Genomic DNA, 14513 nt, shown 5'->3' with positions numbered 1-14513 from the left:
CTTGACTCGTATTTGGCAATGTGTAGTATGGGTAAAGTCATGTTCTTATACCCAAGGTTTCAAAGTGAACTCCTTGAAACAAAACCATCATTTCCATTCTGATTTTATTTCTCACTGTTTTACCACAAACACAAATGTATAAATTGTCTGTGAATAATTTAATATAATATTGTATGTGGTAACTTACTACCACAAACAACACAACCATATGGTTCCTCTCCATGTTTTTCTAAAGATGTAATTTCTTAGAGTAGCTTCTTTCAGGTGTGGACCTCCTGATGTTTCAATATTTGTCATACATACATGAAAAACCTGATACTTTTTTTAAATGTAAATTTTGTCCAGTTTTCACCACACCTAACATCACAATTATATGGATTTTTCTCCATCACTTTAGATTACTAACTCATAATACTTCATACGTCTTGCATAAATGTATTATTTATTTCTATTGTAAATAATTTGATCTTTTTCAAGAATATTACACTTGAAAATAGCTTGTCACAAATACTACACATTACAATTTCACACCAGTGTCTATATCCTAGCGTTGTTTCAGGGTATTTTGTTTTTCTCTCAAAAATTCATTGCCATATACTCAAATATTTACAAGTGTACAATTTATTTTTATTCTAGGTAATTTGATATATTTTTTTCAATGACTATATGGGCACTTCCTGTCATACACTACAATTGTTAAGCTTATTATGGGTTAATAAAACATTCCTACATATGAAATTAGTATAGCTTTTCTGTTACAGAAACAAACACTGCATGACTTGTTTGTCCAATTCTAATGACTGATGTTACATTAATACATCTATTTGTTGACATTTCTTTGGATAAATTGATGCGATTTTTACTGTGAATTCCATGAAGATTTATTGCAAAAAACATCTCAACTGTAAGGTTTCTCAATGGTGTATATTATCACTTCCAAATTTTTTGCCACACACATCACAAATCTAGGGTTTGTCTTCAATGTGGATAAACTTATGATTTTTTAATTGTGAACTCCATAAAAATTTCTTGCAACAGACATCACAACTGTAAGGCTTTTCACCAGTGTGTATTCTCTGATGTGTTTTTAGGACATTACTGCTTCCAAATTTTTTGCCACACACATCACAAATGTATGGTTTATCTTCAGTGTGGATAAACTTATGACTTTTTAAATGTGAATTCAATGCGAATTTCTTAAAACAGATATCACAGGTATAAGGTTTCTCATGAGTGTGTATTCTCTTATGTATTTCTAAGACGTAATTCCTTACAAATTTTTTGCCACACACATCACACATGTATGGTCTATCTTCAGTGTGGATAAACATATGACTTTTTAATTGTGAATTCCGTAAAAATGTCTTGCCACAGGCCTTACAACTGTAAGGTTTCTCACCAGTGTGTATTCTCTGATGTCTTTTTAGAACATCATTGTTTCCAAATTTTTTGCCACACACCTCACAAATATATGGCTTCTCTTCAGTGTGGATATATTTATGACTGTTTAATTGTGAATTCCATGCAAATTTTTTGCCACAAACATCACAGGTATACGGTTTCTCAAGAGTATGTATTCTCTTATGTTTTTCTAGAACATAATTCCTAACAAATTTTTTTCCACACACATCACACATAAATGGTCTTTCTTCAGTGTGAATAAACTGATGCCTTTTTAAATGTGAATTCCGTGAGAATTTCTTGCAACAGACATCACAACTGTAAGGTTTCTCACCAGTGTGTATTCTCTGATGTATTTTTAGGACATTATTGCTCCCAAATTTTTTACCACAAACCTCGCAACTGTAAGGTTTGTCTTCAGTGTGGAACAATTTATGGCTTTTTAATTGGGAGTTCCGTGCAAATTTCTTGCAACAGACATCACAACTGTAAGGTTTCTCACCAGTATGTATTCTCTGATGTATTTTTAGGTCATTATTGCTTCCAAATGTTTTTCCACACACCTCACATATATAGAATTTGTCTTCAGAGTGGATAAATTTATGACTTTTTAATTGTGAATATTGTGCAAATTTATTGCCACAGGGATAACAACTAGAAGATTTCTCATGTGTATGTGTTCTCTTATGTCTTTTGAGGGCATTATTGCTTCCAAATTTTTTGCCACACATATCACACATATATGGTTTGTCTTCAGTGTGGATAAACTGATGCCTTTTTAATTGTTCATTCCGCAAAAATGATTTGGAGCAGACATCACAACTGTAAGGTTTCTCACCAGTGTGTATTCTATGATGTCTTTTTAGGATATTATTGCTTCTAAAGTTTTTGCCACACACCTCACAATTGTAGGGTTTGTCTTCAGTGTGGATAAACTTGTGACTTTTTAATTGTGAATTCTGTGAAAATTTCTTGCCACAGACATCACAGCTGTAAGGTTTCTCCCCAGTGTGTATCCTTTGATGAATTTTTAGGATGCTATTTTTTCCAAATTTCTTGCCACAAACATCACAGCTGTAAGGTTCCACACCAGTACGTGCTTTCTGATGTCTATTTAGGTCATTATTGTTTCTAAGACAACTGTGGAGCATATTTCCATCATGAAAATGTTTTTGTTTCACTAAAGTTTTGACAACTGTGTCACAGCTATTTGTTTTCTGAGATTTCCTCTTTTTTATACATGCATTGGTATCTCCTTGTGTCAAGAAATTATAAGCAGGAAACTGTTTGCAATAATGGTAGTTCAAAGTCTTTGGACCTATAACCAAAAAAATACAAACAATTACAGTAGTTTATAAATACATCATTTATTAATACTGTACCCTTTCGAATAACTTTAGAAATACTCTACAAAAACAAGTATTGAAAAACCAAAATATTCATTTTAAACTATCAATGCTGAATATATTCATACAGAATGTCTTCAAAGATATGAAAATGCCTTCAGAAAGAAAAAGGAGGCAATGAAGCATGTAGTGCATCTTATTTCAATACATTTACTTTCAAAATGTTTTGTCACCTATACCATATAGTATAATATAAAGGCAAGAAAGTTACTACCTCGTAACTTGTCTCTGAATACATTTATTTGGATGGTTTTCAGGATACTTTATTGTGTCGGAACAAACCAGAAAGAAAGTTTGAAACAGAAGGAGTTTTCAGTATACAACAGACAGCCCAAAGGCATTTGGACTGCACCACACATTAATCAACAGTGAAAATTGATGAACCACAAAAACAAAACAAAAAATAGCTGTAATGTTCAAGTTGCATTTTTATTGTATTTAAGAAATATTAATGGATACCTTATTTGAATTATTACAACACTTCATAATGCAAAATATTTGCTTTTATACATTTTCATTGCCTATAATATTACTACCTGATAGATATTAATGGAGGACTGTCATTTTTGACCTTTCTTACTAGCTCCAAGGGACTTTCCTTTTTAATATTTACATTAATAACATTGACAAGGACATAAATATCAAATTAATACAATTTGTTAATGAATTTAAAATTTTGCTGTATTGGGGATGTTTAAATGCTACAGAATGATTTGAATCATTTGGGTGTTATAATTACAATTACACATTTGATATATATGGGATACCACTCAACAGTGTGTTTGAAGACAAGAATCCTGGCATAGTGGAAGAAAGTTACTTTAGATAGAGGAAGTGTTCTAGTACTAGAACTAATGGAATTTTAGTACATACTTATAGACACTGACTGAATGTTGAAAGGGGTAATTACCTCTTTATAAACATCACTAGCTAAGCTTCACTTAGAATATTGTGTCCACTTTTGGTCATCTTATCTAAGAAAGGATATTAACTTAATTGAAAGAGTTTAGAGAAGGTCTACTAGGATGATTCTGGTGATAGAAGAGTTATCTTATTGAAGTTTACAAAATTATTCACAGGATTGATAGGATGAAGAAACAGATTTCTTTGTGTTGGATGATGCTGAAGACAAAAGAGGATACAAGTTTAAGATATGAAAGAGAGAAGGGTGAAGTTTTAGTACAAAATAGTTTTTTTTTATTTCTAACTGAGTGATTGACTTATGGAATGAGTTGCCATAAAGCAAAGATTGAAGACTTCTTGAAAAGTAACTGTTGGTTTAATTTTTTTTACTATTATTTCTTTGAGATGGGTGTGCAAGAAGAACATTAAACAATGCCTCTACTTGATCAAAACAATGCAGGTGCAGAATTCACAATGATTGAGCAGGTTGAGGCTTCTTATCAGTTATAAAAGTGAATGAGGTGTTGCACTGAAATGGCTATAAATCAGAAAAATCTGTGCATATACCTTCATCAGATTTTTACATAATGCATTATATGTGTTGTAAGTGTAGTTAATATAAACAGATATTTGAAAATTGGTAGTAATTACCTGCACAGATTGGAGTAACCATATAGAAATTAGCAGGGGCCCAGGAGACAATGGCCCCCCAAAATACTGGTGGGCCTGTAAAAAGTGTATGCTAGGTAGTTTACATGGCCCCTTAAAATCAAAAGAGCCATTAAAAGTTTGACTTCACATAAGTTGATCTAAATGGGGACTATCCTTGTGGCTAGTACATGATTGATATATAACATTATGCGACCATTCTGAGTGACAAACAAACTGAGGTTTATTGCCTAAGTTCATTATTCACTTCAGTTATCACTGTACACATTTTGAACTAAACCACTTTCTAAACCAAATGAAGTATTCCAACGAAAGATTCAAATAAAGTGACAGCATTAGAAAGTTTTTGTTTGTAAAGAGAGGAATTTTCAAACCGGTTTCCAAAAGATTTTTTTTTTAAATTGCTCTTATTAAAAATGCTCCTAACAGTATCTTTATTGCATATGTAATGAACAACTTTCCAACTTTAAAAAAGAAATGACAACTTTAAATGCATTATGATGAACAAGACCCACATCATGCTGGTTGAATTATTTAAAATTTATCACCTCCTGGCTCAATACACCATCAATTGTGTTTCAAATCTTAGGCACTTACACTGTGTCACTTTTGACATTTGTCTAAAATCATGAAATGTTAGCTTTTACTGTCGATAAAGTGTTTGACATTTTACTGTGAAATATGTGTTAGCTAGATGGTAATGGGTTATATGGGAACAAGAATAGATTACACTGACAGTGATGCAAAGAGTTTATTTCATTATGATTATTAAAGGACTACTTTAAAGGGGGAACAAAAAGTTACTGTTATACATTGATTTAGAAAGAAATTAAAGATCATATATTAAACTAGCAGAAATGCTGCCCTATGGGAGGCTGTTCATTTAGAATCTCCGAGAGCTGAACTGTGTATTTCTCTGTCATGAAATTGCTCCTGACTTCGGGTTTGTTCCTGGCTTCTTCTCACTGGATCTAGCCTCATAACTGCTTCTGTATTTCGGGTTTGTTCCTGGCTTCTTCTCACTGGATCTTGTCTCATAACTTGGTGAACAAGCCTATCTCTTTCTTGTTCTTTCTTTCTTTTTTCTTAACTTACAAACATCGAGTTACTACAAAATTCCTGCATATTTGTATGCAATGAACTCAGTACAAAGGACTTCAGCCAATTCATAGTGTACGCTTGGATTCTCCAGCAAAAAGTCACTTTGAAATTCTGCATTAAACTCACTTTACCACAGTTTTAGAAGTTTTATTAAAAAAATTAGTTTCGTTGATAATAATAAATGTACAAAATTAATGTACATTGAGGAAGTGATTTACGAAAAATTGTTACAAAATAAGGTCCTATTACTTTTTTAATTTTAGAGAGGGTCTATTTTATAACATTTTTCATTTTGGTGCAATATAAAGCTGTTATTGACTTATTTCTTTAAACTAAAGTGGGCAAATGCACTAAATAATTTTTTGTAAAAGGACCAATAGTTATGAAACTTTGTTAGGAATTTCCCCTTATGATGTTGAAAAATCGTGTGAAGTTTCATCCAAATTATACTTAAACTGTTGGAGGAGTTTGAGCCTCTTATATACATGTATTTATATATATAAATAAATATTATTTAAGTGGTCTGAAATAAAATGGTTTCACTAGTGTATTTTTCAAGAAATAGAGGTTTACAACAAAATAAATTGAGATATGTTGATATCTTTAGTTTCCTTTCAATTTATGTAACATCTACCATTTAATTCAGTTATTTTTCTGATAATCTCCAATAATGAGTACATTTTACAATGAGCTATAGGATTGGCCCCTAAAACTGCATGTTTTGAGGGTCTGGCTGACTCCTTTAAAAAAAGTTCAGTTCTTGTGATAAATCAATGTTATATTGCTTGAGTCAAAATAAAAAACAGTGCATTCATCCAACCAATTACATTAAGCAGTAGGATTCCAAATATTACATTGTAACTTGCCTGTTTTACTGCACCTATTCAATCTTTGTACTACAACAGATCAACTAACTTGCAATTAGTATCAGGATTATTGAAACAACTATGCATTATCTCTACACGTAAATGTGTTACATTACACTAGAAATTGCTTACATATGTCACCTTACTTAAGGATTTTCACATGTGCCACATTACTCCAGCCCTGTTTAAGAACTTATGTTCATGTGTAACATTACATGTTGTATTTACCTGTGTTGTATTCCTTTAGTACTTATGTATTACATTTGAATAGTTACACAGATGTCATACTACTTCAGTACTTGCATACACGTATCACAAGAATTATTATGAATGTGTCACACTACTTCTGCATTTACAGACAAATCCTGTAAATTCAGCATTCACATATGTTACCTAGGCTGGAAAGCCAATGTTATGATGACATATTACTTCAAAATTTAATACAACATATTAAGATGTGAACCTCATAAGATGTTTCTTTTTTAACTTAATTTCATTACTGTATCTGACAAAACACTTCTCATTGTTTTAAAATCTAAGAAAATAAACAATCGGAGTAACACAACTTTGTTCTCACTACACCAAAGAGATGACTCTTGGAACACTTAACTAAGAGCATTGCAAATAATGTGCTTATACAATAACAATCTTTAATGTGCAATTCCTGGTAAATCAGTTTAAAAGTTGAATTCAGTCACTAGTGTTCAGTACACAAATTTACATTTCACTACAGTACATTTTTTAAGTACAAAGCTCTAAATCTGAAGTTTTTTTTTATAGCTAAAGACAAAGATTTATCAATATTGCCACTATTACCTTTTGTAAGTTATAACTTTCCTATACTTAAAATGTATTTCTGATAGGTACTTCCCCCTTCTCACAAGATTAGCTATTCTCATCCAGTGCTGCCCTCTATATGCAAATTATTTCTTTATGTATGCCTCAAGTCTTCTATTGGAATTGAATGATTTTAACATGTCTCTCATGTAGATCTTCATCCGTCACTTCTCCACCAATAGGAATGTGACTATTACTTTGAAGTTTGGCAAAAGACATAAGCACCAGAGGAAAGTGGGGAGGAAGTGTGAGAAGAGGGAAGTACCTATCGGAAATACGTTTTCAGTATAGGAAAATTATAAATTTCAACATGCTACTTTCCTCTTCTCACAAAATTAGCTAGAATCTCACATTGATTAGGTGGCGGGACCAGTGTGAGGGAATGAAAAAAGTACCCCTCGAAAGCATCTGAAGAATACCCCTAGACATTAGAGAGTCAGATCCAAAGATCTGATGAGAGGAACTGCACCACTTCTGAACCAGGTATACTCTTTGCTCATCCATGAAGTGTGTAGTAGATAAGGGTGGAAAAAGAGAGGATCACATCCAAGTGGGAGAGAACTGTGGCAGGATAATGATCCTAACCATGTAAATATATATTTAACTCAATCTCACAAAGTATAAAAGTGGGTAAAACAATGGATGTGCCCCAAGGTGTAGAGTGGCTAGGGCACGATGGACCATACTTGGTAAGTCAACTACATCCAAAACCGATGCCGCTGGGAACCGAGATCCACATGGGGTAGGATGAGGATCATACTGTCTTCACCTCAAGTTCAAGAGACTGAGGGGAATCTAGAACCACTCTGACTCCTGACCATGACACGTGTTAGCTTTCATCTATTGATCTGGAGACCTGACATCTGGTATCGAAAGGATGTCTATAAAATATAAATCAACTCCCCCAACAGTGAAACTGACTGAAATCATCCAAAAAGCAATAATATCCTCTGAATAAGATACAACAATGGATAGCAAAAAGGACAGAACTGGAACAATTCCCCTTACCTCCACTGTGACTCACAACACAGAAGTATGATTGAGGGAGGGATATAGACAACCATAAACATGTGTGAGGACTTATGATGATTAGTTCTATTCTAAATCCAAACTGCAATTTGATGTATCACTCCTTTGTGAGTGTATATTGCATATTAGAGGATAACACGTCATCTACATCTGCAAAACACCACCGTCCTGAATGGTTATAGCCATCTTTGTGTGGAACCCTTTCAGGAGGGTGCCTCCACGGTCAACCACCCCAACGGCTTGGAGCTCCCATAAGGACTCCCATACTCCACTAAAGAAATGGGGGTGATAACATGGGGGAGAGTCCAGAGGAACATCATCACCTGAGACAGTGCAATGGGTGACCACGAAACCCTATTTTCAAAAGCAGGCCATACTGATTTTTTCAATACAATGCATGGCAGGGGTGGGCAGCTATCCCCTTCTATCCACATGCCCAACTATAGGATTCCCTCCAATGACCGACAAAGACAATACACAAGGGAAAAAGTGAAGTATTGAAGCTGATGAGAAGGCACCTGGAACAAATTCTGTGAGGAAGAAGACAAGGAGGAATGAGCCAATCTAATCAAATGTCACACCCAATTGGTGAGGGTAGAAGGAGAAAGATCCCAAACAGAGGAAGACTGCCAGGGATAGAGTCTGGAATGGGTACTAGGGAAGGAAGCCATGTGGGCAATATAACAATGAAGAGTATGAAGTGGACATAGAAGTCTATCTTGATCAGGATGAGGGTAGAGATAAGAAACAAACAGAAGGGAAATACGTGAAAAGGAGGAGTTACCCTCCCTAGCCACCCAGGTCTTTGTGAGGAAGAAACAATCCGAATAAAGGAGAAGATAGGTAGGGTGGTAAAGCGCGTGAAGTGGCAATGGCAAACAAATCAGACCTTCAATGTCCACAGGCTAAGAGGAGAAAGAAATACGTTTTAAGGGAAAGGTGAAACATGTAACATAAGAAAAGTGGTTCAAACGGAGGTAAAGTGAGGGAATAGAGGACCACATTAATATCCCAGTCTGGGGGATGATGAATCCATAAGAAACGCATTAACTCTTTCACTACGATCTTCTTACATAGTAAGTAGGTATGCAACTTTCATGAAAGTTCTTTATAAAAATGAAACTAGATGATGAAATAGTTTTCAATTTGACTTGAATGGTCCTAAGATTATGTACTTTTAGAAAAATAAAAGATTTAATTTTTATTTTTTCTACTATTTATAATAAAACATTCATTATTTAATGTTGTTATTTGCACTCAGACTCTGATTAGTTCACATGCAATGTGATTTTCATTTTGAGTATAAAAAATACTATTTCTTAGATCACAGTTTCCACACTTCATTTGCATAATCTCTAGTACCTCCTAAATGAATATCAAAAGTTTATTTAAGGTAAATGTTTATATTTTGTTTTCCATTTTCTCTATTATATCATTAACTCCAGATATCATCAACTCACAGTGCAATAAAATGTTTAAAATTAAGAAATGGAAGTAAGTACATACCTTTTAAATTTTCATAGAATAGTTTTAAATTTCTTTTGTCATCTGCATAATTTCACATCTTTATCTTTTCATTTGTAGTTTATATTTAGTTTTCCTTTCCAATTGTTTGTGTTTTATTCATTATCCCAAGATCGACAACATGTCCCGTATGGTGCTCTCTTGTTATTATAGGGTGAGTCTCATGCACAAATTCCAAACACTTACACTCGCACACACAAATGACACCATCTTGCTTAGACATCTTGTTAAGTCAAACTACAATAAGTTAAATGTATAAAAATCATAAACATTTCAAATATGCATTTTAAAACACAAATAAATACATTAATCAACATATAAATGTAAAACCTAAGTGCAGTCTAACTGTTTAGCAAACTAATACACATAAGGTGAGAAACACTTGTCAAACATTACATACCCCTCAAGAGAACAATGGACTAAGCTTATTTTCTATTTTATACTACAGATCCATACATAGGTAGAGGTTTCTTCTGGCTATAACTGAATAATGCAAATTCTGCTCTTTCTATTGGTTATAAACATGCCATTCAACTTCAAAGTGTCGCTTGACAATACAGCTTTGACTTTGCAAGATGGTGTGGCTAACCTTAAACTTAGAAATATTAGAATGTTGTTTCACACTGGGAGAAACTCTTGGAAGTTCACCCCAGCTAATGTGAGACAGCTGGAATTGTACTTTGATCATCTATGCCGACAATCAATATTAGGAACTCATAGTTTCTTGTGTAGACCTCTTAAACTTGAGAATTTTAACCACAGTGGATCATGTGACAGAAAAATCTGCAGTTTTAATTGCTGTTTCAGATTTTTCTTTTTAAAATAAAGGAATAAAACTTAGATAATATAAAACCTTACATTATAACATACTTGATAATAGTAATTTTATTAAAATACATTTATTGAAAAGTGGTTTAATTCAATTTTGAATTTAACTCAGTAAAATCTCATGACATGCACAGAAAGGGGTTTAAAGGTTCACTGCATTCAAAGAGCTAACATGGTAAGGACAGGGTAAGCAGAAACTTGATGGTATTGGGAAAAAACGAAAAGGTATGGGATAAAGCAGCCCAATAACCCGAGAGCGAGGAGAAGGAAGACCCCCAATGAAAAGCCATGTGATAAACTTCGCCATTCAAGCCACAGTATATTGGTCAGTGGAGAATCCCTAAGTTGCAGACCAACTGCAGAACACTTTCCATTTGCACTGATACACCTCCACTGAAGAAGGACATAAGGAATGAGCTAAAAGGAAAGCTACTTGATGGTAGAAACCTGATCTCCTTGCTCAGGACTGGATAAAAGTCAGGTGTGAAGACAAAGATCAGGAATGACTGGATGTAGAACTGATGACAGAGGTGGATGAATAAGGGAGGGAGGCAAGGGAAAAGGTACTGGAGGGAAAAGTTGCAGTTGTTGTAATAATGAAAAACCACTGTTCAGCTGGCCAATAAGGAGAGATCAGAAGGCCTCGACATAGAATGATATAGATCACTCAATGAAGTAACTGGATAGGAGGATAAACATAAAGGAATTTGTGGGACCAATCCTGGCTGAAGGTATCGACAATTAGAGCCTGAGGATGAGGTACCGGGGACCAAAAGAGGGATAACTTGTGATTGAGGTATGTGGCAAATGCATCTATTTGGGGAAATCCCCACTGATTGCAAAGCTGCCAAAAAATGAGAAGCTCTATAGACCACTCTGTTGGATATTTTTGGTCAGAGCAGGAACGACAATCCGCTAGGAGATTGAAAGCACCCAGAATGTTACACACAATGAGATAAAGATGGTGCTTGTGGGTCCAATATAGTAGATTCAATGTTCAAAAACAGAGATCTCGACCAGGTGCCTCCATGGTGACTGATATGTGCTACCACCATTGAATTGTCAGAATGAATCATCACCAGACAATGTCTGGCAAGAGGAAGAAAGTGATTCAAATCCTGACAGACTGTGAGAACCTCGAGGACATTGATCTGCAAAGATCTTTCGTCTACAGACCAAAGACCTGAAGCCTCCTGGTGAATGATCCATGCACCCAAGTCCTGAAGGGACGTGTCCATGAAAAGATGTAAATCCAGATGAGGAGGAGGAAGCAGGATGCCCACTGATGTATGAGACTTGTCCAACCACCAATGCAGATCATCTATCAGGGTTTGAGGAAGGGTAATGGGAGCTGCCAAGGGATCCTGGGCAAGGTTCCATTGATTGTAAAGAGCCCACTGAAGGGATCGCATATGCATATGATGGAGGGGAACCAGTGATGTCATTGAAGACCACATCCCCAAAAGTGATAGAAAGAGAGGAGTTGAAAGGGCATGGCAAACTAACAGTTTCCTGGAACAAAGTTGTAGAGGAGAAGGTTGGGCTTGACTGAGATGTGTGTTGAAAAAGACACCCAAGTGGACAAGACATTGGGTAGGTTGAAGGAAGGACTTATCCATTTTGATTAACCAGCATACCAGAGCAGCCACTAGAAGAAGCTGACGATTATGGCTGGCCAACTCCAGTTTGTAATGAGCCAGAAGAAGCAAGTCATTTGGAGAAATGGATGACAGGCCTCCAGCCCGTTTTTTTTTTTTGAACAACAAAGAGTCTGTATTAAAAATCTGGTGAAGAATGTCAAACAGGTTTGATGGCCTGCTGAGATAGTAGTTCCTGAACTGCCTCCAACAGATGCTGGCTGGTCATGGGATCCCAAGGCAGAGGGAAGAAAACAGATATGAGAGACATGTGAGGTGGGGAATAAATGGGATCATGAATCCTTCCAATAAAACTTGAAAACCCCAATGATCCTTGAGGAAAGAATGCCAATGATGAAGAAAATAGGCAAGCCGAGCTCCCACTGGACCAGAAACCATCAGATTGTCACTGATATCATTGACAAGTAACGAGCATTGTGAAAAAATAATGATGAGATGAGACATCCCGAGAAGAAGGGACAGGTAAGGGTTGGGAAGGGGATGGATGGAAACAGTAACAGGTGCAATACTGGCTCCAACTGAGACAAATGGGTAACAAGGTTGGAAAGGGCAGACTATTGTTGTATTGATGCAACTCATAATTCCAAAGACTCAGGGATCGTGTCAAAGATGTATCACCGCATAAATGGGACCATACATTAATCCAGAAGATAAGATGATGGTAAATGATGCGAGTTAAGGTCACATCATGACCTAGAAGGTCCCAACAACAGAGAAACCACATATGTAAAGCAAGAGCTGAAGACAACAAATTACCCAATGTGGAGGAAGGAAGGGAGAGGATTTCAGTGGAGAGCTGCAGAGATGAGATGGATGGTAGAGAGATACCGTAAAAGAGTTTTAAGGGTAAGACGAAGGTGGGAAAATTAGGCATGGGTCAGACTTACAGGAGATTCGGGGACTGCACCCCAAACTGGCAATATGGAACCTAACAATTGCTGGTCCATAAAACGACAGTCTGCACGATGATATGCAAGAGCAAACTGATCTGCATGCTAATTCTGTCATTTAATTGTGAGGCAAATTGGTTACCATGTACCTGAATATCCAGGGAGTGGGAAACTAAATAGGGATGGGAAAATTGGTCACGTAGTAAGGAACGACACGGTTCATAGGGTCAAGGGATGAAATATCACACACCTGAGAGACAAAATCCAAAAAGACCATAGTAGGCCTAACTGACTCTTTAGGTGGGGCATGGGAAGGCACGGCAAAATCAAGTGGTGAAAATAGGTGATCCAAGTCCTCATCCACCTGAACAGGCTCAGCTTGTTCGAGAGGAAGTGGGGCAGTGTCCAGAAACAGAGGTTGACCCATGTAATGTTCAATCTCCCGGTGAATAAATGTGGATAAATCTCCCGCTGGGTCACCTGCAACTGAAGCCTGAGACATAGTGCTAGTTGCAGGTGTGACCCCCAAAGTCAGCCAATAATCTAAAGCATAAATAACAATGTGACTGTAATATTGCAACTAGGATTAAAGTGAAGTTAAGAAAGAGTCTTAACAGAGACTAGAAGTGAAAATAAATGAAGACCACTTGATGAGTATACAAAAGATGAACATGAAACTTTAAAGAAACAAAAAGGAACCCGTCGGAGCATAAGCGCTGCCAAACGAAAAGTGACAGTTCGGTAAAGGAGTATAGAGGGAGTCACATGCATCATGTATGTCACACTCCTATTGGTGGAGAAGTGATGCATGATGATTTACACGAGAGACATGTTGGAATCATTCAATTCCAATAGGGGGAGCGGAAAGCTTGTGTAATGTGTAAAGAAAAATATGCATATAGAGGGCAGCACTGGACGAGAATAGCTAATCTTGTGAGTGGAGGGAAGTACAGTATCAGATGCCTCTTTTTCAATCATCACAGCTGAATAATTTTCACTACTGTGAGCTAATTTCTTTTCAAGTGCCAAGATAAGCTTCAAATTCTTGTTGAATACTCAGGGTTTCATTTAATGGATATTTTCACAGAAAAAACTTGTATGACATTTTCACAGCTTATGGTAACAGCTTGAAGTTTCTTACTACAAATTGCAAATTATACATGTATTATTTCTCATAATTTCCATCCAGTTTTGGCCCTCAAATGTTTATTCTAACCTAAACAGTTTGAACAACAATTTCTGTTTTCTTTAACCCGATGACTACCGGCTACTAACTTTCTTAGTAGGTAATGCAAGTCTTGCTATATTTCATTCCAACAATAAAACTAGTGGATGAATATTTTCGAAAATTCATAAATACTTTGACAAATGTAGGTAGTTTAAGAAACAGAAAGCCTATTA

At 35.7% G+C, this 14513-nt stretch overlaps 1 protein-coding gene across 2 annotated transcripts in view; it reads right to left on the bottom strand.

The window, feature by feature from the left end:
* Positions 1 to 425: 425 nt before the first annotated feature.
* Positions 426 to 14513, bottom strand: part of LOC106467375 (zinc finger protein 665-like) — a 32318-nt gene continuing 18230 nt past the window's right edge. For both annotated transcript variants that reach the window (XM_022395545.1, XM_022395544.1), the window contains exon 5: positions 426 to 2719. In XM_022395545.1, the coding sequence (XP_022251253.1) occupies positions 966 to 2719 (1754 nt within the window). In that variant the 3' untranslated portion in view covers positions 426 to 965. The remainder of the gene's footprint in view (positions 2720 to 14513) is intronic.

The sequence above is a fragment of the Limulus polyphemus genome, unplaced genomic scaffold, assembly GCF_000517525.1.
Source record: "Limulus polyphemus unplaced genomic scaffold, Limulus_polyphemus-2.1.2 Scaffold2591, whole genome shotgun sequence".
NCBI lineage: Eukaryota > Metazoa > Arthropoda > Merostomata > Xiphosura > Limulidae > Limulus > Limulus polyphemus.
The sequence above is the reverse complement of the archived record's forward strand: the minus strand, read 5'-3'. Positions and strand labels throughout refer to the sequence as shown.